Source organism: Stegostoma tigrinum, chromosome 3, assembly GCF_030684315.1.
Source record: "Stegostoma tigrinum isolate sSteTig4 chromosome 3, sSteTig4.hap1, whole genome shotgun sequence".
NCBI classification, from domain to species: Eukaryota; Metazoa; Chordata; class Chondrichthyes; order Orectolobiformes; family Stegostomatidae; genus Stegostoma; species Stegostoma tigrinum.
Window position 1 is genome coordinate 128,894,738 of NC_081356.1, and position 25,947 is coordinate 128,920,684.

The 25,947-nt window shown below is 44.7% G+C and overlaps 1 protein-coding gene across 2 annotated transcripts in view; it reads right to left on the reverse strand.

Moving 5' to 3' along the window:
• dok7b (docking protein 7b) overlaps window positions 1-25,947 on the reverse strand; it is a 106,082-nt gene that overhangs the window by 22,528 nt on the left and 57,607 nt on the right. Inside the window, exons 8-9 of one of the 2 annotated variants that reach the window (XM_048525277.2) lie at window positions 21,371-21,419; window positions 5,362-6,312 (exon numbers count right to left, since the gene is read on the reverse strand). In XM_048525277.2, coding sequence (XP_048381234.1) covers window positions 5,362-6,312; window positions 21,371-21,419 — 1,000 coding nt within the window. The remainder of the gene's footprint in view (window positions 1-5,361; window positions 6,313-21,370; window positions 21,420-25,947) is intronic. The other variant, XM_048525283.2, reaches the window with a different exon arrangement.

Sequence of the window (25,947 nt, forward strand, 5' to 3'; positions counted from 1 at the left end):
TCTAGGAAGTACAGACAGGAGGATAACAAAGTGGAGTTGTACTGATAATAAAAGATGGGATCAGTACATTAGTAAGGGAGGACCTCAGATTGGAAGAACAACTGGTGGGATTTATTTGGGTGGAACTAAGGAACAGCATGGAACAATAATAATCCACCAAATAGTAGTGGCAGTGAAGCTATGGTATCCATCAGGAAATGAGACATATATATAGCATGGGCAACACAGTTATCATGGGTAACTGCAACCTGCATATAGACTTAGTAAACCAATCGAGTACTATAGCTGTGAAAGACACATTTCTGGAGTTTGTTGGCGATGGTTTCCTAGAGCAGTATGTTGAGGAGCCAGATAGAGAATGTTTTTACTCAACTGTAGGATTACGTAATGAAAAAGGGTCTAATCAACAATCTTGTGGTAAAAGAACCTTTAGCGATGAGTGACCACAACATGATCAAGTGTTACATTATGTTTGATAGTGAGGTAATTCATTCCAAAGCAAATGCATTAAATTTGAAGGGAAATTATGAAAGCATGAAGCACAAACTAAGACATTAATTGAGAAAATACATTAAAAGGCATCATGGTACATAGGCCATGGGGAATCTTTAAGAACAATTACATAACTTACAACGACAATACATTACTTCAAGATGTAAAATCTCAATGAAAGATCAATCACAGGAGGTTCAGGATTGAATAAGATTAAAAGAAAAAGCTTATAAAGTTGCCAGAAATAGCAGTAATTCTGAGGATTAGGAGATTTATAGAATTCAACAAAGGTGAACCAAGAAACTGACAGGGAAGGGAGAACAGAATACGAATGTAATCTAGCCAAAGATACAAAAATGGACAGTAAAAGCTTCTGTAGATACACAAAAAAGACACATTTGGCTAAGTACAGGTACAGTCAGGAAAGTTTATCATGGGAAATGGAGAAAGGGCGTAGATGCTCAATGATGACACTGGGTGTGATTACACTGGGGAGTATGCAGTAAATCTTCCAGAAAAAGTGATTCAAGTGACTAGAGAAAAAGAAGAGTTGATGGAAATTAGTATTAGCAATAAGATTGCACTGGGTAAATTAATGGGGCTGCAAGTTGTTAAATCCCCATAACCTGATGGTCCACCTCCCAGAATGCTGAAGGAGGTAATTTAGATTGTTTAGATTGTGGAAACAGGCCCTTTGGCCCAACAAGTCCATGCCATCCCTTGGAGCATCCCACCCAGACCCATCCCCCTATAACCTTCACACCCCTGAACACTACGAGCAATTTAGCATGGCCGATCCACCTAGCCTGCACATCTTTTGGACAGTGGGAGGAAACCGGAGCACCCAGAGGAAACCCACACAGACATGGGGAGAATGTGCAAACTCCACACAGACAGTTACCCGAGGCTGGAATCGAACCTGGGTCCCTGGCGCTGTGAGGCTGCAGTGCTAACCACTGAGCCACTGTGCTGCCCCATGTGGTCATACAGCCCTATAGACATGGTCGATGTGTCGGTGATCTTCCAAAATACTATAGAATCTGCAGCGACCCCTGCAAATTGAACGCTAGCGTGTGTCACCACACAATGTAAGAAGCGGGTGGGAGAGAAAACAAGGAGCCACAGACCCACTAGCATCTCTTTAGTAGTGTAGCAAATGCTAGAACCTATTAAAATGGATGAGATAAAGAGACCCCTGATTGATAACAATCTGATTGGATAGAGTTAGCATGGATTTGTGAATGGGAAATAGTATTTGATGAATATATAGCAGTTTTTTTGAAGCTGTTACTCTGAAGATTGATTTGCAGAAGGCTTTTGACAAAATCCCCTAGAGGAGGCTGGTTAGAAATACAGAAGCACATGGTATAGGAGGTAATGTATAGGCAGGGATTAATGATTGGTTAACAAATGGAAAAACAGAGAGTAGGAATAATCGGGTCATTCTCACATTGACTAGTGGGATGACAGTATTCGGTCCCCATATTCTCAGAATCAATGATTTGGAAATGGGGACCAAGTGTCATATTATCAAATTTGCAGATGCTACATGGAAATGTATGCTGTGAGGAAGAAGTAAACTGGAGGATTTGGACAGGCCTAGTGCATAGGCAGATGGAATACAATGTAGAAAAATGTGAGGTTATCTACTTTGGGATGAGGGACAGATGTGCAGAGTATTTCTTAAATGGCGAGAGAAACATACAAAATAGTTCAGGGTATAGACAGGGTAAACGTAGGTAAGATGTCTCTCCTGGTTGGGGAGTCTAAAACCAGGAGACACAATTTAGACAATTTTAGACAAAAACGGGGTGTTGTTTTCCCCCTCAGAGGCTTACAACCTTCTGGAACTCTCTACCGCAGAGATCTTTGGAGGCTCAGTTTTTGAGTATCTTTTAAGGTAGAGATTAGTAAATTTCTGATTGCCAGTGTTGTACGGGGCTACACACATGTGGTCAGTAAAAAGGCAGTGAAGTGCGCAAAGGCATCATATTGAGTGGCGCATCAAGGTTCAACAGTCTGAATGGCATAGTCCACTCATTATGTGTTTCCATGAGTTTAGAAGATTAGACAGTGATTTGAATGAGACATTTAAAAGTACAAAAGGGCTTCAACAGGGTTGTTAAGGAGAAATTATTTCCTCTGGTATGTAAATCCAAAACAAAGAACTCATCATTTTACGGCAATAAAACATTCTGACACCAACTTACAAACGAAAGGGTGGTGGGAATTTGGAATTCTTTCCCCCAGAAGAGGGGATTTTGGATAATTAAGGGTACTAAGAGAAATGGGATCAAAGGCACGTAAATGGAATTGAGGTGTAGTTCAGTGTAAAAATGTGGGTGGAGATGCCGGTGTTGGACTGGGGTGGACAAAGTCAGAAGTCACACAACACCAGGTTATAGTTCAACAAATTAATTTAAAATCACAAGCTTTCAGAGCGCTGCTCCTTCATCAGAGTCCAAAAATTGAAGGGGAATGCCATTTTAAACAAAAATGGGGAGTCGCTTCCCCCCTCAGAGGCTACAAGCTGTTGGACTATAACCTGATGTCATGTGACATCTGACTTACTGCTTAAGAACAGGACAACTCGAAGGGGGTTTCCCAATCGCAATCCGGTCCCGTTTTGCCCAGTCTGCCTTGTATTCCCGCAGCTTTCCCCTTTCAAATCCAATTCCCTTACGAAAGCTATGATTGAATCTGCACCTCCAACGTGTTCCAAATGCTAACCATTGTTTGCCATGTGTCACCTCTGGCTTATTTGCCAGTCACGTTAAATCTGTGCCCTCTGTCTCAAACATGACTGTAATCCCACACTATTTGCACCACTGTGCTAGATAAGCTAGCTCCCTCTAATAGTCACGGAGAGCTGCTAAGGTTTTCCCAGCTGAACCTCCCCAAGCTCTGTGAGCCCGACCTGCTGGAAGAAGAGTGACTCATATAGAGCAGGCTTTAGAATCTGGAATCTCAGCCTTTAACACAACCAAACCCTTTCGTAATTTCAAATACATCAAATTGAGGCCACTGCCTCAACCTTCTCTGTTATGGAGAAAATGGGAGCCCTGCAGTTCCATATCATCTTTGCACCTTCTCTCAGGTTTTTTTTAAATTGTGATTCTTTATGGAAATGGAGACAAGAGCTGTCCACAGTAGCCTAACAAAGGGTCTCTTCACACTTAATAGTATGAGCTGCCTTAAGGAGACCCAGCAGCCACAGTTTAAAGACAGGTGAAGGGATAAACCTCTTTGTATTTGGCCTTTGATACATAAGCTAGCATAAAACGGTTTCGGAGCAGAATGGGTCTAACATATCCAAGTCAGCATTACCCTACAGCATTCATCTCTAATTTGCAATAGAGTTCCAAAGGAGAGCCATTGGGCTCTATACAGAGAATATTCAAGAAAGTAATTGATGTATTTTCAGATGTTAAAGGCATCCAGGAGTATAGGGAGAAAGTGGGAATATGGCTTTGAGATAAGATTGAGAAGATGGCTTTGGAACAGGCTCGAAGGGCTGAATGGCCTATCCTACTTCCTAGTTTGTATGAGTTGAAATGTTAACTTCTTTTCTCTCTCCATCCACAGAGTTTCTGCATTACCTCCCGATTTTTAAATCTGATTCCATATCCACACCTTGTTCCCACATTCCCCATTTCTCCTTGCAGTCAAATAACCTGTCAACATTTATCGTCAAGACTGAGATGCGCAGGATGAGTGAGATAAAGTCTATGGTTAGCACCCCATCACTGTACCCCCAAACAGGGAGTAGGCAACAGGGGGTGTGAGGATAGAAAAACCAACAAGGAAAGTAAACACAGGTTTTTATTTCAGACTTTGTGAGTAAAATTAATTTTTAAAAAGTTCTGCAAACCCACATCCCAAACGCATGCCAGCTGGTAAAACAGGACAGACCAGATTAAAATGAAAAGATCTCACAGGAACTAACCATGCACAAGAGGAAAACACACAGGAAAGTACAGACACTAGAGACATTTTTGGGAGATTCTTTTTATTTTTGACAGAAAGAGGATACAAGCATTATAAACAACACCGAAACCAGGAAACACGATTTGTGAGAGTGGATGAAGTGAAAGGAGGTAGAGGGGCCAGAGGAAAGGCAGGAAATTTTGACAAGAATGAGACCAGCTAAGGCACCAGCAGGTAGTGGGAATCAGTGGAGACATGAACAGATAATGGATTCCTCAATACCATAAATTCAAAATTTGTGTGTTTAAATTATTTAATTCACTCATACTTCCAAATATTTACAAAGCTACTCCACCCCTACATTCCCCCACCCCAGAGGTGTGTGTTTTCTACCTGACCTCTCTGAATTACACCAGTATGAAGAATTATCTCTCCAGTCAGCTGGACCTCATTTGATTGAGTTCCCTTCCTTCATCCCCTACAACTCTACTTTTTTCCTCCTTCGAGTCCCTCCTTCACACTGTTATAACCTTTCTTTCGGTTCAGTATCGAATTTGGCCTGAGCCCGTTTCTCTGTTTCATCAGGAATATTTCAATACGTAAATGCAAGTTGGAATGGAACGACAGGTTAACTAGTTAGTTTGCGCACAATGGAGATGTGAGGTTGTGGGATAAGTGGAGATTCCGATTGGTATGGGAATAATGGAGACTTTGGGCAATAAGAGATAGTGTTAGCTGGTTAGTAAGAGAATTAGTCTGATTTGTAATGGAAATAATAATCTGGTTTGTAATGGCAAAGATGCTGGTTAGTAATACGAATGGCATAGATTCTTTTTAGAATAGAAATAGCAAGGAAGCTGGTTGGTAATGACTATGGAGGAAGACAGAGGATAAAGGCTTGTAGGGAAGGCTAACTATAAATTGTTAAAGCAGTCAATTTACCTTCATCCACTTCACTGCGTTCACACCCCTCTGCCTTTAAACTGCTGCCGTGGTGTGTAGTGAGCTCCATTGTTCCTCTCCTGCAGCGTGAGAATTGCTGGCCTTTCCCGTTCTGTTCCGCATCAGTTCGCTGTTGCCCAGGAGACCAGGTGCTTGACTTACCACCTCTGACTTCTTTCGTTCTGCTCCTCGAGCGGCCTGCCCGAAGTTTGCAGCCCTCTGGTGCACAGAGTTCTTGAAGAGGGGCCTGCGCGAGCACATAAGGCTGTGCTGTGAAGGGTGGGCTGCTCACCTGGGCACCAGGGCAGTGGGAGGTTGTACTCCCGGCACCCGGGGAGGTCCACACCTTCCCCATCGCGGCCAATAGCTTTCGTGGAGTGCTGATGACATCGTAAGCATCGCCTATGTTTTCCAGTCTTCGCCGAAGCTCAGAGATCGGGCCACGGCTGCGGTTTGGGGTCACTGTGTCTCCTGGACTCAGTTTGGAATACCATGCCGAGGTCATCCTCTCATACGCGTGTCTCTCCACGGCCGCAGTGCCCTCAACATTGCTTTTATGCCCCTTGGTGTAGCCGAGCCACCCCCCTGACAGATGGTCACAGGACAACATTCTGCTGTGAGCTCCAAACTCCCCACCCATCGTCACATTGTGCTCCAGCGCCCTATTCAGTCGATCGTCCATGGAATAGCTACGACTGAAGAGGTTTTCCCCAGCCCTGGGATTGTTACCGGAAACAGGCCATCTCGTCCGTGTGGCGCTGAGCCCCCGGACCCCCATGTCACTGAGGCGCTTGCTTGTGGTCTCCCACAGCACACCGTAGATGTCCCCATCACTACTGGGCCAGCTTGGGCCTGGGTGCGTGACCTTTGTTTGGCTGGTGGTCCAGGCCAGCCTTTGGAGTTGCTTGTATTGTGGTTCAGTCAGACTGTACAGCTTATCGATACAAGACCCTGAGCCGTGACACATAAATAGCCAGAGACATTTTACAGAACACTAAACACAATGGAAAATCCAGAGCACAGAAAGGGTAGTTAAAGGTTTACAATAACTTTCATCTTCAGATTAATAACCCGCTTCAATGCGCATGGTCATTAAATGCAATGTGCAGATGAAAGGGGCACATCAGGAAAGTGACAGAGTTCTCTGCACTGTGAGTTTCCAATTCCACTCAATAGCATACAGAATAAGGGACAATGCCTAACCGCCACATTAATGGCCCATTCCCTCTACTGCTGGTGAACTATTGGTTGCAGACTGTCCCATTTTACAAGATACACAGCTGGTACTTACCAAGGAGCAACATCTAGCAGCTACATGGAATATCAATGGCCCCAATGCTCCCCTCCGAGTTATGCATCACCGCACTTTGGAAATCAATTGACTATTTCTTTATTGCCTCTCAGTTAAAAATCCTGACATCCCTCACTCAGAATCGAGGGCACACATTCACCCCGTGGACTTTAGCAGTGCATGGAAGGCAGCTCACTGCCACCTCCTCAGCTGCACTTACAGATGGCCTGTGACTGCTGATACACATCTCCCATCGATGGTAATGATGATGTCTTTAAGAGGTATGTTTTGCCCTGGTTTCTTTTAGAGAGAGATTGGCAGGATCAAGGGAGGGTGTGCAGGTGCCAAGCAATCTGTGAGAAAGTAATCAACTTGCGAGGCCTTGGGCTGTTTAAAAATTTGGAATAATAGAAGCAGCCAGTGTGGGTGTCAGCAAGCCCTCATGGATCAAGGATTGTTAGTTAGCTTTCGGCAGTTGCTGTTGTTGGCTTGAAGAAGTGGAAGCCATTTCTCCCTCTCTCGATTACAGCGAAAAGCTGGGGCTTCTATTCCTAGGCTGCTGGATTGCACATGAGACAAAATCTGTTTTCTGAGTTTGCCTTTTTGCCAAGGATGTGTTTGTGGGATGTAACAAAATTGGTGCAGTTAATTAGTAACAGGTATCCTATTATTCTGTTAAGTTTTCCAATAGAGTTAAATCATTCTAAGTTTTTTTTTGGCTGTATTTTAACTACAGTGTTTGAATAAATTGCGTTTTTCTTAGCATCATGTAGTTTGACCATCATGTATCGGGACCTCAGCACTTTATATTCGCCTTTAAAATAAGAAAAAGGTCTAGGCAACCTTCCTAAAATATTTTGAGGGTGGTCTGGGCTGGTCTGGTCCATACAGTAGAGACAAAACAAAATATACTTTAAAGTATCACAGTTAAGTCTTAACAGAGAAGTGTCATTAGGGCTCTTTGACAATACAAACAAGTCATATTCCATCTTATCTAACATCCATTGAATGTTTACTTTAAGGATGAGATCATTGACAGTGATCAGCTATGAAAACCCTGATTGTTTTGTCTCTGACTATTCTGAGGACAATGCCCAACAGTGATCAGTCTAGAATGTTCGACTCTTAAGTACCAAAGTCTTGCTGCAATTTGGTAGGTCCCTAGGGAAACTACACTTAGAAGACTGAGAGCAGTTGTGGTCACTTTAAGGGAGGACAAGCATGTTCTAATCAGTGTGCTCACAGATGGTATAATGCAGTGAGAGGTGAGATGTTATGATGCACATCTGGAGTGGTTGGGACTTGAAACCAGGCCTCCTGGCTCCAAGGTAGGGGCATTACCAAAGTACCACAAGAACCTTATGCTGCCATAGAGGGAGTGCAACAAAGGTTTACTAATTTCATTCCTGGAATGAGAGGGCTTTTGTAACAGGGAAGATTGAGTGGAATGAGCCTATATTGAAAGGTAGTCTCGTCAAGATGTATAAAATTGTGAGGGATTATGTCAGGTGTATTTCCCTGGCTCTGAGTCTAGAACAAGATATGAAAGGCAAAGGGTAACAGGGGTCAGTGTTTGAGGACGGAAAGTGACAAGGAATTTCTTCAGTCAGAATGTCTAACTCTCTGGAATTCTTTGTTCAGGGGCTGTACATGGTCAGTCAATAAGGAAATTCAGGACTGAGACTGGTACAGTTTCAGACACGAGGGGAAACAAGAGACTTGGGGGCAGAGCACAAAAGTGAAATGGGGTAGCCATGATCTTATTTGAATGGTGGGGCATTCTCAACAGGGCACAGTGCCTACTCCCGGCCTATTTCGCATGTTCTTATTTTCCTTCTAAGTCTTTATTTTCTTGTCAGGGATCAAACCTTAGACTATTTTGGTAGCACACTAATGGGGTAGGAATTGGCTGGGTTGGAGTTGTCCTGCATTTTGTGTACAAGGCATACCTGGGCAACTGTCCATATTGTCGGGTAGATGCCAATGTTGTATCTGGACTGGAAGAGTTTGACTTAGGGAGCAGAAGTTCTGGAGCACAAGCCTGCAGTACTATTGCTCGAATGTTGTCGGGCCCATAGCCTTTGCAGTATCCAGTGTCTCCAGCCATCTCTTGATATCACGTGGAGTGAATCGAATTGGCTGAAGACTGGTATCTGTAATGCTGGGCACCACTGGAGGTGGACAAGATGGATCATCTATTTGACATTTCTGACTTGAAGATTGCTGTGAATACTCTTCCATCATTGAGGATAGAGATGTTTGTAGAGCCTCCTCCTCCAGGGAGTTATCTAATTGTCTACCACCATTTACAACTGGATGTGGCAGGGCTGCCGAGCAGAAATTGATCTGTCAGTTGTGGAATCACTGAACTCTATCTATCACGTTGGTTATTTTTGCTGTTTGGCTTGCAAGTGGTCCTGTTTGATAGCTTCATGTGGAAGTTCTCGTCCAAGCCATTTATCATCCTGGCTTGGAAATGTATCACTGTTGCTGGATCAGAATCTTGAAACTCGCTCTCTAACAGGATTATGGTTCTATCTCTAGCACATGAACTGCAGCGGTTCAAGAAGGCAGCTCTGCACCACCTTCTCCAGGGCAACTAGGGACGGGCGAGAAATGCTGGCCTAGCCAACGACACTCACATCGCACAAAAATGAACAAAAAATAAAACATGCATACCAAAGACATTTTTTTCTAAAAAGTAAAATCCCTGTGAATGTTATAGTCATATAGATAGTCAACCTCGATAATGTTATTTTAACATATCTTCTGTGTTTTGTCAAGTGCCCCCAAAATCTGTATCCAATTCCCTTTGATCTATTTAGAAGCCCCGCTGTGTGCGGCAAACCGACAACTCAAGGTGACAAAACAGGGACGTAAATTAATGCTTTGGATTAAGTGACTCCACTTAATCGTCATCACCCATCTATAATTGCCAAGGGAATGCATCCAGAGTGTCTGCGGCAACATGTGGCTTTGATACTTGAGAACGTGCATGTCACAATATATTAGCATATTGCCCTGGAGTGCATTCAGAATCTAACTCACACTTAAAGCTGCACAAAATGTCCTGAGGCAATTAGCGCATGGAAGGGACATTCAAACAGGAAAATATTTCATTCGCATAGCGCCTTTTACCACTTTAATGTGTGCCCTTAAAAGCTTTGTGGCCGACAAAGTGATGTGGCAGTGTGGCATGCAAAAGAAGGACAGCTGGTGTGTGGGAAGAGCCTTTTCACACAGTGAGTGGATAGGGTATGGAGGGCACTCTGCGGAAATATAGTGCAGACGCATTCAACTGAGGCATTCAAGAGGGCATTGGACTCTTATTTGGCTAGAAATGGCATGCAATGGAATGGGGAGAAAGCAGAAGGTCAGCACTATGTAATGATGCTCATTTGAAGAGAATGTGCAGATATGATGGGATGAATCACCTCCTTCGATATAATAATAATTCCGTGACAATACACTTTTGAGTAGAATTAAATGGAATAAACAGGTCACAGAGGCAGTCAATCCATCTTCTTCACTCAATAAGTAAAACGCTCTTATTCCCCATTCACTGATGTGACTATCCAGTCTCTGCTAAATTCGTCCTCAACCACCCCCTGTAATAGCAATTTTAACACTGTCACTACTCTTTTGGGTAAACAAGTGTATTCTGAGCCCCCAATTGGTGACCATCTTATCAGGTGCCCTTCTCTAGTTTATTTGGCCACACACCTCCAATCAGCTACAACACAGAAACTTCCATTGCTAGTTATATCGCACGGCAGGGGGCCTTGGGGGAGGCACTAATGTAGTGGGTAATATCACTGGGTTAGTAACTCAGAACCACAAGCAAATGTTCTGGGGTCATGGATTTGAATTGCGCCATGGTTGATGGTGAAATTTGAATTCAGTAATAAAATCTGGAATGAGCCTAAAGAGATAAGGGACGTCCCTAATGAATACTTTTCTTTCGTATTCACAACTGAGAGAGACCTAGTTGTAGAGGAGGACAGTGTGAAACAGGCTGGTAGGCTAGAGGAGGTCGATGTTAGTAATGAAGATGCACTGGGAATTTTGAGGAAGTTGAAGGTAGATAAGTCTCCCGGGGTCTGATGGGATTTATCCAAGGATTTGAGGGAAGAGATCGCCGGGCCTTTGACAATGATCTTTTCGTCGTCACTGTCCATGGGTATCGTGCCGGAAGATTGGAGGGAGTCAGACATCATTCCCTTGTTCAAAAAAGGGAATAGGGATAACACCGGAAATCACAGGCCAGTTAGCCTTACATCAGTGGTGGGGAAATTATTGGAAAGGGCTCAGAGACAGGATTTATGATCACTTGGAAAGGCACACAGTTTTGTTTCGTAATAGTCAGCATAGATTTGTGAGGGGTAGATCATGCCTCGCAAACCTTATTGAATTCTTTGAAGAGATGACCAAACACATGGATAAAGGTGGAGCAGTGGATGTGGTATACATGGATTTAAGTAAGGCATTTGATAAGGTTCCCCCATGGTAGGGTCATGCAGAAGGTAAGGAGGCATGGGACGGGGGAAATGTGGCAGGTTGCATTCAGAATTGGCTGACCTCTAGAAAACAAAGGGTGGTAGTGGACGGAAAATATTCAACATGGTGCTCAGTTACGAGTGGTGTACCACAAGGATCTGTTCAGGGTCCTCTTCTATTTGTGACTTTTGTCAATGATTTGGATGAAGGACAGGAGGGTGGATTAGTAAGTTCGCACACAAAATGAAGGTGGGTCACGTTGTGGACAGTGCAGAGGGCTGTTAGAGGTTACAAAGGGACATTGATAGGATGCAGAGCACGGCTGAGAAGTGGCCGATGGAGTTTAACCCTGAAAAGTGTGAGGTGATTCATTTTGGAAGGACAAACTTGAAAGCAGAATACAGGGTTAATGGAAAGATTCTTGGCAGTGTACAGGAGCAGAGGGATCTCGGGGTTCATGTCCACAGTTCCCTGAAAGCTGCCACCCAGGTGGATAGAGTTGTTAAGGAGGTGTATGGAGTGTTAGCTTTCATTAATAGAGGCATCGAGCTCAAGAGCCATGAAGTTATGCTCCAGCGCTACAAAAGCCTGGTTCGGCCACATCTGGAGTATTCACTGAGGAGAGGGACATGACAGATGTTGAGGTTAGGGATAGATGTTTGATGACTCGAGGTCATGTCAGCATAAGGAGTGGGGAAGTGTTGGGTATTCTAAAAGGCATTAGGTTGGACAAGTCCCTGGGTCCGGATGGGATTTATCCAAGGTTATTGAGGGACGCGAGAGAGGAAATAGCTGGGGCCTTAACAAATATCTTTACAGCATCCTTGAGCACAGGTGAGGACTGGAGAATTGCTAATGTTGTCCCCTTGGTTAAGAAGGGTAGCAAGGATAATCCAGGTAATTATCGACCGGTGAGCCTGATGTCAGTGTTGGGGAAGCTGCTGGAGAAGATACTGAGGGATATGTTCCATTTACATTTGGAAGAAAATGCGCTTTTTAGTGATAGGCAGCATGGTTTTGTGCAGGGACAGTCATGTCTTACCAACTTGATAGAATTCTTAGACGAAGTGACAAAGTTAATAGATGAGGGAAGGGCTGTGGATGTCATACACATGGACTTCAGTAAGGCATTTGATAAGGTACCCCATGGTAGGCTGATGGAGAAAGTGAAGTCGCATGGGATCCAGGGTGTACTAGCTAGATGGATAGAGAACTGGCTGGGCAACAGGTGATAGAGAGTAGTAGTGGAAGGGGGTTTCTCAAACTGGAGACCTGTGACCAGTGGTGTTCCACAGGGATCTGTGCTGGGACCACTGTTGCTTGTAATATACAGAAATGATCTGGAGGAATGTACAGATGGTCTGACTAGCAAGTTTGCAGATGACACTAAGATTGGTGGAGTAGCAGATAGTGAAGGGGAGTGTCGGAGAATGCAGCAGAATATAGATAGACTGGAGAGTTGGGCAGATAAATGGCAGATGGAGTTCAATCCGGGCAAATGTGAGGTGATGCATTTTGGAAGATCCAATTCAAGAGTGAACTATACGGTAAATGGAGAAGCCCTGGGGAAAATTGATGCACAGAGAGATCTGGGTGTTCAGGACCAGTGTACCCTGAAGGTGGCAACGCAGGTTGATAAAGGGGTCAAGAAGGCATACGGCATGCTTTCATTCATCAGACAGGGTATTGAGTACAAGGATTGGCAGGTCATGTTACAGTTGTATAGGACTTTGGTTCGACCATTTTTAGAGTACTGTGTACAGTTCTGGTCACCACATTACCAAAAGGATGTGGATGCTTTAGAGAGGGTGCAGAGGAGGTTCACCAGGATGTTGCCTGGTACAGAGGGTGCTAGTTATGAAGAAAGGTTGAGTAGATTAGGATTATTTTCATTAGAAAGACAGAGGTTGAGGGGGGACCTGATTGAGGTCTACAAAATCATGAGAGGTATAGACAGGGTGGATAGCAAGAAGCTTTTTTCCCAGAATCGGGGGACTCACTTACTGGTGGTCACAATTTCAAGGCGAGAGGGGAAAAATTTAAGGGAGATATGTGTGGAAAGTTCTATCCACAGAGGGTAGTGGGTGCCTGGAACGCGTTGCCAGCGGAGGTGGTAGAGGCAGGCACGATAGCGTCATTTAAGATGCATCTAGACAGATACATGAATGGGCAGGGAGCAGAGGAATACAGATCCTTGGAAAATAGGCAACAGGTTTAGATGGAGGATCTCGATCAGCGCAGGTTTGGAGGGCTGAAGGGCCTCTTCCTGTGCTGTAATTTTCTTTGTTCTTTGTTCTTTGCTTTGTCTGGTATCAGCTTCGTGAATCTTCTCTGGGCTGCCTCCAAAGCCAGGATCTTTGTTCTTAGATAACGGGGTCAAAACTCCCTAGTTTTACTGCGCAACTGCCTCTGAAATAAAGGCCAACATTCCTTTTGTTTTCTCCGTTACCCTTCAATGCAGAGTTTTTGTGATTCATGGACATCAACTCCCAAACTCCCTCCAGGTTTTTAGCAGTATGTCCCCATTTAAATGACATTCAGCTCCTCTATTCTTCCTGCCAAAGTACGTTATCTCACACTTCCCAACATCCTGTGGAGCTGGATGAACACAGCAGGCCAAGCAGGATCGCAGGAGCACAAAAGCTGACGTTTCGGGCCTAGACCCTTCATCAGAGAGGGGGATGGGGAGAGGGAACTGGAATAAATAGGGAGAGAGGGGGAAGTGGACCGAAGATGGAGAGAAAAGAAGATAGGTGGAGAGGAGAGTATAGGTGGGGAGGTAGGGAGGGGATAGGTCAGTCCAGGGAAGACGGACAGGTCAAGGAGGCAGGATGAGGTGGTAGGTAGGAAATGGAGGTGCAGCTTGAGGTGGGAGGAAGGGATGGGTGAGAGGAAGAACAGGTTAGGGAAGCGGAGACAGGCTGGGCTGGTTTGGGATGCAGTGGGGGAAGGGGTCGAGCTAGGCTGGTTTTGGGATGCAGTGGGGGGAGGGGTCGAGCTGGGCTGGTTTTGGGATGCAGTGGGGGAAGGGGAGATTTTGAAGCTTGTGAAGTCCACATTGATACCATTGGGCTGCAGGGTTCCCAAGCGGAATATGAGTTGCTGTTCTTGTAACCTTCAGGTGGCATCATTGTGGCACTGCAGGAGGCCCATGATGGACATGTCGTCTGAGGAATGCGGGGGGGGGGGGGGGGGGGGGGGGGGGGGGGTAGTTAACAGCAACTCATATTCCGCTTGGGAAACAGCAACTCATATTCCTCTCACCTATCCCTTCCTCCCACCTCAAGCCGCACCTCCATTTCCTACCTACCACCTCATCCTGCCTCCTTGACTTGTCCGTCTTTCTTGGACTGACCTATCCCCTCCTTACCACCTCACCTATACTCTCCTCTCTACCCATCTTCTTTTCCCTCCATCTTCGGTCCGCCTCCCCCTCTCTCCCTATTTAGTCCAGTTCCCTCTCCCCATCCCCCTCTCTGATGAAGGGTCTAGGCCCGAAACGTCAGCTTTTGTGCTCCTGAGATGCTGCTTGGCCTGCTGTGTTCATCCAGCTTCACACTTTGTTATCTTGGATTCTACAGCATGTGCAGTTCCCATTATCACTCCCCCCACATCCTATTACATCTGCCAACTTTTGCCCACGCCATGTAGCCTGTCTCTACCGCTCTGCAGATTCTTTGTTTGATCCTCATCACTTTGACGTCCCACTGTTTTTGTGTTATCTGCAAGTTCAGCATTCAAGGGAGGTGGGTAAATCCTCTCTTGTAGCAGGTAGTCATTGCACTTGTGTGGTGTGAATGTTACTTTCCAATTGTCTGCTCAAATATGGGCGTTGTCCTGATCTTTCCGCAAATGGAGATGGGTTGCTTCAGCATTTAAGGTGTCATAAATGGTGCCGAATTTTATGCAATCATTAGTGAACATTCTCACTCTGGCCTTGCGACAAAGAGAAGGGCATTGATGAAGCAGCTGAAGGTAGTCGGATCAAGGATTCCCTTGAGGATGTCCTGGAGCTGAGATGACTGACCTCCCAAAACTACAACCATCTTCAGATGTGCCAGGAGTGACTCTAACCAGCGGACAGTGCTCTCTCAGATCCCTAATGACTCTAGTTTTCTTAGAGATCTTAATGCCCCACTCAAGGCTTGAGGGGCCAAATTGCTTCCCCTTGTTCCTACAGTAAAACAAAGCCTCCAACACATGTCCTTCCTACCTTATACCTCAGGCTGACAGACTATCAACTACAAGCTAACTCTGATTTTTCTTTATGGGTGTTGCCAGACCTGCTGAGCTTTTCCAGCAACTTCTATTTTTGTATAAACCACACCATTGTGATTCCCAGAATGGGAGGGCGGTCTGTGAGGAGATGGAGTAGAATTGTGCCTTATTCTCTAGAGTTGAAAAGAGTGAGCAGTGCTCTCACTGAAACATCCAACAGGCCTCAAGAGATAGAAGCTAAAAGGCTGCTTCCCTCAGCCAGGAAATTTGGATCCAGGGTCAAAAGGGGTCAGTCTTCACAAGGGAGTTGTGAATCTCTCAAATTCTATGCCCAGAGAACATGCCTCACAGGAACAATCTATTCAAAATGGAGACTGATATGAGTTCGGGGCACATGGCAAGGGCAAGAAAATTGAATTGAGGGAGGAATGTCAGCCATGATTGTCATGAATAGCAGAGAAAGGTCAAGCTAACTTATCACAGAATTACCATTCAGCCCATCACGCCTGTGCTTGTTCTATTACCTAGTGCCAATCTCCTGCCTTTTCCTCATAGCGAGTTTTGAAAAGATTTGTAGCTCAGGTTGAGGTTCTGGATGTGAGTTTGCTCGCTGAGATGGAAGGTTAGTTTTCAGACATTTCGTCACCATTCTAGGTAACATCATCAGTGAGCCTCCGACGAAGTGCTGGTGTTATGTCCCGCTTTCTATTTATCTGGTTAGGTTTCCTTGGGTTGGTGATGTCATTTCCTGCGTTGGTGATGTCATTTCCTATTCTTTTTCAGAGGGGATGGTAGATTGGCTCCAAATCAATGTGTTTGTTGATGGAGTTCCGGTTGGAATGCCATGCTTCTAGGAATTCTCGTGCATGTCTCTGTTTGGCTTGTCCTAGGATGGATGTGTTGTCCCAATCAAAGTGGTGACCTTCCTCATCTGTATGTAAGGATACGAGTGATAGTGAGTCATGTCGTTTTGTGGCTAGTTGATGTTCATGTATCCTGGTGGCTAGCTTTCTGCCTGTTTGTCCAATGTAGTGTTTGTCACAGTTCTTGCATCATCTACAAAATATCTTGCAAGAACTGTGACAAACACTACATTGGACAAACTGGCAGGAAGGTAGCCACCAGGATACATGAACATCAACTAGCCACAAAACGACATGACCCACTATCACTCGTATCCTTACATACAGATAAGGAAGGACACCACTTTGATTGGGACAACACATCCATCCTAGGACAAGCCAAACAGAGACACGCACGAGAATTCCTAGAAGCATGGCATTCCAACCGGAACTCCATCAACAAACACATTGATTTGGAGCCAATCTACCATCCCCTGAGAAATAGAACAGGAAATGACATCACCAACGCAGGAAATGACATCACCAACCCAAGGAAACCTAACCAGATAAATAGAAAGCGGGACATAACACCAGCACTTCGTCGGAGGCTCAGTGATGATGTAACCTAGAATGGTGACGAAATGTCTGAAGACTAATTTTCCTCATATCACTGCACACCATTTTTATCCAAAGAATAGATCTAATGTGCTCTTGAACCTGTCTCCACCACACTTTCGAACAATGTATTCCACATCCTAACTGGTCACTGTGTGAAAAAGGTACCCTTGCTTCATTTGCAAATCATTTAAAATCTCTGCCTCACTACTTTTTCTTTTCTGAGTGGGAACATTTTCTCCTTATCTACTCTATCCAGTCTGTTCATGATTTTGGAAACCTTTACCAAATCTCTTCTCGGCCACCTTCTTTCGAAGGAGAGCAATCCCAACTCCGAATCATTCTTGTAAGTCACTTTTGCACTCTCTCCAATATATTCACATCTTTCCTGTAATGTGGCACCCACAACTGTACACAAATTTCCTGCTGACAAGTGCCCTGCACAAGCTCAACATCATCTCCTTGCAACTGTACTTTATGTTTTATTAATAAAGCTCTGTATGTTTCATTAATTTCTCTCTCCACCTGTCCTGCCACCTTCTATGACCTGTGCACATACACGCACAGGTCTCTCTGACACCGCACCCCCTTTCGATTTGTACCCCCTGTTTTATATTGTCTCTCGATGTTCTTCCTCCCAAACTGCATCACCTCCCACTTCTCTGCATCGAACCTCATCTGTCACCTATCCAACTTGTCAATGTCCTTTTGGAATTCCACTCTTGCTCTCCAATTTGAAACTGTCCCCTGCACAACAAGATTCAGATATATATATATAAAGGGTCCCAATATCAAGGCTGAGTAACCACTGCAAAATTTCCTCCAGCCTGAAAATTATCCATTGACCATTTCACTTTCTTTCCTATCACTGGGATCTTCTTGACCTCCTATTTTCTTATATCATATACATACAACATTTGGTTGAATCTTGAATTATCCCACGTGTCCTTCACTTTGCTGGTCGTCTGGTCAGCTCACTGAAGTTACTGAGCACTCTTTTTGTAAAGAAGGATTCATTCACCTCACTCCAAAACCTGCCCTTGGCAGTTCTGACTCTGCGCTCTTCCACGCAACTGCTATCAAGAGTGCAGTTCTAAATTAACTTCCTCCTCCCCATCCCATGCTTTACATTCCTCTGCGAGAGTCTCTGAACATTATTCCTCTGGTTTTGTTTTGCAAAATGTAACTTAGGAGATTTTGCATTTCTCCTTAGATGGAGAGTGTTTGCAGCGAGAATGAAATATCTGTGGCATGATGTCGCACAGAACTGTCGGGGCCATCGCTGCTTAACTTTTACTTTATCCCATTTTGGTTTGGAATTTTGAGAGCTGCAGTCGAGAACTGAACTTAGAACTGCAGCTTCTTGAGAACAAAAAGCAGAGAGAACGAAAGATTGGCGTTTGCTGTCAGGAACTGACCAGGTTAATTACGGTTCTAAGAACACCGTAAATGATTTGGCACCAAGATGCTGTTGCGGTCAGGGACTGGCAGCTGGTTAGACATGGAATTGGTCAGTGCAGGGAAGACCAATACTCACCGGCCGACCACAGGATGGAGGAAAAGAGAAATCAAAAAGCCTGGGCTGCTGTGTTCCTCCAGCTCCACACTGTGTTATCTCTGACTCCAGTGTCGGCAGTTAAGACCATAAGACACAGGAACAGAATTGAGGCCATTTGGCCCATAGAGTCTGTTCTGCCATTCAATCATGGCTAATAAATTCCTCAACCCTATTCTCCCACTTTCTCCCCGTAACCCTTGATCCCCTTGATAATCAAGAACCTATCTGTCTCAGCCTTAAATGCACTCATTGACCTGGCCTCCACAGCCTTCTGTGGCAGTGAATTCCACAGATTCACCACTCTCTGGCTGAAGATGTTTCTCCTTATCTCCATTCTAAAAGGTCTTCCCTTTACTCTAAGGCTGTGCCTCGGGCCCTAGACTTTCCCACCAATGGAAGCATCTTCCAACATCCACCCTGTCCAGGCCATTCAGTATTCTGTAAGTTTCAGTTAGATCCCCCCTCATCCTTCTAAACTCCAATGAGTATAGTCCCAGAGTCTCCAGGCGTTCTTCATGTGTTAAGCTTTTCAAGCTGTAGAAGTCCTTACTATCTCTGAGCAAACTGGCTGTGGCTGGGTTTTGGGAAGAAGTCAGTTTTGCTTTGAAAATTGCCAGAATGGATGTGTGCTTTGGCCTTTAGTTATTCCCCAGTTGTAGCTTGTTGAAAGCTCTGAGAGAACAGCCCAGTAAAAAGTGTCCAGACATTTGTGGATATAGTTTGCATTAACTGTTGACTTCAGAATCCATGCAAAATATCCAATCCATATGTCTGTAATACAACCCACCGCATGAGGATTACATGAAGCCCTGGTATTCATCACTGAATTGGTTATTGAACTGACAAATTACTATTCTTTTCTTAAAGTATCCTTCAACTGTGCCTCTCGATTTGTCTGTCTGTGAATGGGTTTTGTGATCAAATAACATTGGGCTTAGACCATTGATTTGAGTTAGAATGCCCTTGTTGAAAATCTGTGTTCTTCTAAATTTGCTTTCTTAATAATAAATTATTATTTTTTGTTTAAGTTACAAACTTGGTATCCAAGATCCATTATTTGTAAAGTCTGGTTGGGAAGAATTAAGCAAATTTGAGGTCACAGAATGTTTTAAATTCATTGTGCGGTGAATCCAATGGTAGTGAGGCTGATTTGAATTGGTTTGCTCTGTCTGTGTCATCACAGGAAGGAGAACATTCAGCCCATCATGCCTCTTTTAGCTCTTTGAGCTACCAACTTGCCTAAATCTCCTGCAGTTTCTTACCGTTCAACAACTGTTCACTTGCTTTTGAGAGCTCTTATTCAGTCTGCTTTCACTGCCCTCTCAGGTAGCACATTACAGATCACGGATATTTGCTTCAGTTAAAAAAAAAGGTTTCCTCACTTCCCCTCTGGTTCTTTTACCAACTGCCTTCAATGTTAGGAATGTCAGTTTTTTACTGTCTTTAAAATGTACATAGATGAGTAACTAAAATGTCACAGCATTGAAGGCTATGGGCCAAGGATTGAAAAGTGGGATTAATGTGGATAGGTGATGATTTTTGTTGCCGGTGCAGGTTACAATGGGCCGAAGGGCCTCTTCTGTACTGTATAATTCAATGAGTCTATGTCTACTAATCCACATCCTCCAGTTCCTGACCCTACTGCAAATGAGGACAGTTTCTTGGCATCTACTCTGCCAAAACTCTTGAAGAGCTAGTGACTATGAAACTATCGTCGACTATTGTGAAAAGAAACAAAAAAGACAAAATTGGTTTTAATAATATCTTTTCGGGTAAGAAATCTGACTGAAATATTCTCCACTTGCCTGGATGAGTGCAACTCCAGCCATGCTCAAAAAGTTCAACACCATCCTGAAGAAAGCTCTTGTTTCATTGCTCCATTCACCAGCATCAACATTCAGAGTCTCTGCTCCTAATACACAGTGACAGCAGGGTGTACCACCCAGAAGATTCATCTCAGTGACTCGCCGGGCTCCCCTGACTACACCTTCCAAACCAAGCAAACTCTACCACGTGAAGGATCAGATTGATGGAACACTTCCCACTTGCCTGGGTGAGTGCAGACCCAACAACACTCAAGAAGCTTGACACCAACAAGGACAAAGCAGCCCACTTGATTGGCACTACATCCACAAGCATCCACTCCCTCCACCACCGATGCTCAGTAGCAGCAGTGTGTACTATCTACAAGAATCACAGCAGAAATTCACCAAAGATCCTCAGACAGCACCTTCCCAACCCACGACCACTTCCATCTAGAAGGACAAGGGCAGCAGATATATGGGAACACCACCCCCTGCAAATTCCTCTCCAAGGTATTTACCATTCTGACTTGAAAACATATTGTCGCTTCTTCACTGTCACTGAGGTGGACACAAAATGCTGGCATTGCCAGGAACCCCCACAGTCCTCAAAATGAATAAATGAAAGATAACTAGCCTCATTGATACTTCTCTCTCTCTCTCTCTCTCTCTCTCTCTCTCTCTCTAAACTGTGAAGAACACTCAATATCTTTACAGGAATCTCATAATGCACAGTGCCCTGGATGTTTCTTTGCATCCTGAAAACCATCAGCGAGAAAGATCCTCAGAAATGAAGTTGTTCCTACAAAACATCAGTCAGTATTCCATCTCATAGGCAACAAATCACTGTGAGCCCCAACGTTCCATTTCCTTTCCTCAACAACTATTTGGCTATCGTACTCCATTCACAATGTGGCAATAACAAAGTCCGCAACAGGCCTGAATCACATTTCCTGCATCTCGAAGAAAATAAATAGGACAGTCCTTCAATGCAAAGGGCCACTGCAAATCTACACATAATAATCGCACACAAGCCACGATAACTCACGCTCATCTGTATTTCCCTAGGCCATCTCACAAAGCTATGCATCTTTTGCACTCAACCTTTCTACAGATTCAAGCTTTGGCACTAATAATACAATGCAGTAGACCAACAATATGAGAAGAAAGAGTTGACCATTCTTACCTGAAGCAGCAAGGATAGAGGAATCTCCTGACAGTGATGCTGTTGTTCCCTGGACAATGAAAATAACAAGAAAAGAAAATCATATGCTGATGAAGAGCATCTCTCCAATCATAAAGAAGGCAATCGCATTTGCTTGTTCGTTACTCAAAGCAAAACTCATATCTCGTATGATACCGGGCCAAACAGACAATCTCAGCATTACAACAGAATTGCTTCAGATCCTAAACAAGAGAATTTAGAACAAGGAACAAAAACAAAGTTGCTAGAAAAGCTCAGCAGGTCTGGCAGCATCTGTGGAGGAGAAAACAGACTTAACGTTTCGGGTCCGGAGATGCCTTCCTCAGAACCCGAAATGTTAACTCTGTTTTCTCCTCTACAGATGCTGCCAGACCTGCTGAGCTTTTCCAGCAACTTTGTTTTTGTTCCTGATTCACAGCATCCGCAGTTCTTTTGGTTTTAGAATTCAGAACAAGATGGATGTTTATAAAATGATGGCAAAGCACATTACCCAAGTGAACAGTTGAACTGTTAAATATTGGGGATGTTCAGCCAGTGTTTTTGGAACCAGAATAACTTCCAATTTCCTTTTAGCTATCATGCCCAGGCTCAATGAATTACATTGGCTCTACATCCACAACTGCCTGGAATTTTAGAAAAAGAAACACCAATCCTGAAAACAGAAACATGTTGCCAAAGCTTTGCAACTTACATTCATCAGGATAATGCTAGAACGTTAAATTTTAATGAGGCAACAAGATGTAGAGCCAGACGAACACAGTAGGCCAAGGAGCATCAGAGGAGCAGGAAAGCTGACGTTTCAGGCCTAGACCCTTCATCAGAAATGTTTTCTGAAGAAGGGTCTAGGCCCGAAACGTCAGCCTTCCTGCTCCTCTGATGCTGCTTGGCCTGCTGTGTTCATCCAGCTCTACACCTTGTTATCTCAGATACTCCAGCATCTGCAGTTCCTACTGTAGCTAAATTTTAATGATCAGAATTTATACAACAGGAGAAGTTGATACTGGCTGGTTGGCAAGTCAACTCTGATTGGACAGTGGAACACCTGTCAGATGTCACATGACACCAGGTTATAGCCCAACAGGTTTATTTGAAACCACAGGCTTTTGGAGCGCTGCTCCTTCATCAGGTGAAGTCTTCATGCAAGGAGGGAGCAGCGTTTCAAAAGCTTGTGATTTCAAATAAAATGTGCCGTGTGCCTTCCGACCTTCTCGACCCCAGTTCAATACCGGCACCTCCACATCATTGGAACACCTTTCAGTTCACAAAATACCTACGTTTGGATGTGATTCCATGATTGGGCACTTGCTGAACAACTGGGAGCGCAGGCTAGAAGCTATAAGATGATCAATCGAGTTCATCATGTGGCTCATATATACTTGCTGGAAGTGACATACCTTTATGCACAGGGGCCACGCAAACAAAAAGGAATATGTTCACAGCTTGCACACTTTTTTTTCCGAATTACCCAGGAAGCTGTGGAGCACACCTACAGTTCTAGCTCCATGCCAATGCCCTGGAAAATCACAGTCAACTTGGCAACCAATCAGCAACCTTTATTCCTATTGCCAGATTCCTCTAACTTGATGTCCCTGATTTTGCAATGCTAACAGCGACTCCGCAATCACACCATTTCAAGTCCTGCTCCTGAGAAACTCGACTATATTACCTTAGCTGGTGGTACCAAGAAAGTGTCTTACAAAGCTGGTGTTTGGTTAGTGGGGTGGTGGTACCATTCGCACACTATAAAATTGGAGATAACACAGTGTGGAGCCAGAGGAACACAGTGGCCCAGGCAGGAAATGTAACGCTTCAGGTTGGCACCCTTCTTCAGAAATGGAGGTGGGGGAAGGGAGCTCAGAAATAAAGAGCGAGAGGAGGGGTGGGGCTGGGGAGGGTAGGGGGGATGGTGATAGGTAGTGCAGGTAGGGGAGGAGATGGACAGGTTGTGTCAGGTCTAGGAGTGGATATGAGAGAGAGGGTTGATCATGAGATGAGGCCAGGGGGTTGAGAGATTTTAAAACTGGTGAAATCCATGTTTAGGCCATCGGGCTGCAGGCTCCCGAGGCGGAATACGAGGTCCTGCATCTCCAGTTTGTGCGTTGTTTCACTGTGACTCCAGAGGAGGCCCAGGATAGACATGTCACCCAGGGACTGGGAGGGGGATTGTAAAACAATGTTGGCACCAATGATTTAGGAATAGGAGAATCCAAAATGACCTGTTGCACTTACTCCAACATTTAGTATAATCATGGGTTTCAACTGCATGGGGCAGCATGGCGGCTTAGTGGTTAGCATACTGCCTCACAGTGCTAGGGAGACGGCTTCAATTCTAACCTCAGCAACTGTCTGTGTGGAGTTTGCACGTTCTCCCCGTGAGTGCGTGGGTTTCCTCTGGGTGCTCCAATTTCCTTCCAAAGTCCAAAGATGTGCAGCGTAGGTGGACTGGCCGTGCTAAATTGCCCACAGTGTTCAGGGATGTGCAGGGTAGGTGGGTTAGCCATGGAGAATGCAGGGTTAGGGGGAAGGTGGGTATGGGTGCGATGCTGTTTGAAGTTTCAGTGTGGACTCAATGTACTGAATGGCCTGCTGTCATACTGCAGGGATTCCATGAACTCTGCCAGTCCACCCACTTCCATTTCACAGTTCACAGAATTATCACAATGCAGAATGAGGTCAAAGCAGCCCATCACAACTGCACCAGCTCTTCAAACAAGGCCACACCTGGAGTACTGTGTGCAGTTTTGGTCTCCTTACTTGAGAAGAGATATACTAGCACTGGAGGGGGTGCAGAGGAGAGTCACTCAGTTGATTCCAGAGTTGAGAGGGTTGAATTATGAGGCGAAACTGAGGATTATACTCATTGGAGTTGAGAAAAATGAGAGAAGATCTACTCGAGACATATAAGATTATGAAGGGAATAAATAAGGTGAAGGCAAGGAAGTTAAACTTGATACAATGTGGAGCTGGAGGAACACAGCAGGTTAGGCAGTATCAGAGGAGCAGGAGAGTCAGCATTTTGGGTCGGGACCCTTCATCAGGGTCGACTCTCCTGCTCTTCTCATGCCACCTGACCTGCTGTGTTTCTCCAGCTCCACACTGTATCGACTCTGACTTCTAGCATCTGCAGCTCTTGCTATCTCCTAGTGTTAAGCTCCTGCTTGCTCTGAATTCCCTTCAACACTATTTCTATCCAAACAATCATCTGATGCTCTCTTAAATGCCTCAGTTAAGCTTTCTGCCTCCTCCACATTTCATAAGAACATAAGAACCAGGAGCAGGAGTAGGCCACCCGGCCCCTCGAGCCTGCCCCGCCATTTAATAAGATCATGGCTGATCTTTGAGACTCAGCTCCACTTACCCGCCCACTCACCATAACCCTTAATTCCTTTACTGTTCAAAAATTTATCTAGCCTTGCCTTAAAAACATTCAGCAAGGTAACTTCAACCACTTCACTAGGCAGGGAATTTCACAGATTCACAACCCTTTGGGTGAAGAACTTCCTCCTGACCTCAGTCCTATATCTGCTTCCCTTTATTTTGAGGCGATGCCCTCTAGTCCTAGTTTCACCTGCGAGCGGAAACAACTTCACCTTATTTATTCCCTTCATAATCTTATATGTCTCGAGAAGATCTTCCCTCATTCTTCTCAACTCCAATGAGTATAATCCTCAGTTTCTCTTCATAATTCAACCCTCTCAACTCTGGAATCAACCGAGTGACTCTCCTCTGTACCCCCTCCAGTGCTATATATCCCTTCTCAAGTAAGGAGACCAAAACTGCACACAGTACTCCCTATTTATTCCAGTTCCCTCTCCCCATCCCCCTCTCTGATGAAGGGTCTAGGCCCGAAACGTCAGCTTTTGTGCTCCTGAGATGCTGCTTGGCCTGCTGTGTTCATCCAGCCTCACATTTTGTTATCTTGGAATTCTCCAGCATCTGCAGTTCCCATTATCCCTCCCTTTCTTGTTTCTTTTATGAGCAGAAACCCCTCCTGACTATCCATTATCCATCAGCCTGCTCACGATTTTGAAAATCTCCTCTCCACCTTCTTCGCTCCAAGGAGAACCGCCCCAATGTCTTCAATCTATTTTCATCACCGAGATTTCTCATTCCTGGAACCATTCTTGTAAATCGCTCTCTCCACTACATTCACTATTTCTATTTTCTATAATGTGGCACCTTCAACTGCATGTGGGAGATGTTGGCCTAGTGGCATCAGAGAGAGTAGGAACTGCAGATGCTGGACAATCTGAGATAACAAGGTGTACAGCTGGATGAACACAGCAGGCCAAGCAGCATCAGAGGAGCAGGAAAGCTGACGTTTTGGGCCTAGGCCCTTCTTCGGAAAACATTCCTAGGGTCTAGGCCTGAAACGTCAGCCTTCCTGCTCTTCTGATGCTGCTTGGCCTGCTGTGTTCTTCTAGCTCTACACCTTGTTATCTCTTGGCCTAGTGGTATTATCACTGGACTGTTAATCCAGAGACCCAGATACTGTGCTGGGTTCAAACCCTGCCAAGCCAAATGGTGGAATTTGAATTTGATAAGTACCTGGAATTAAG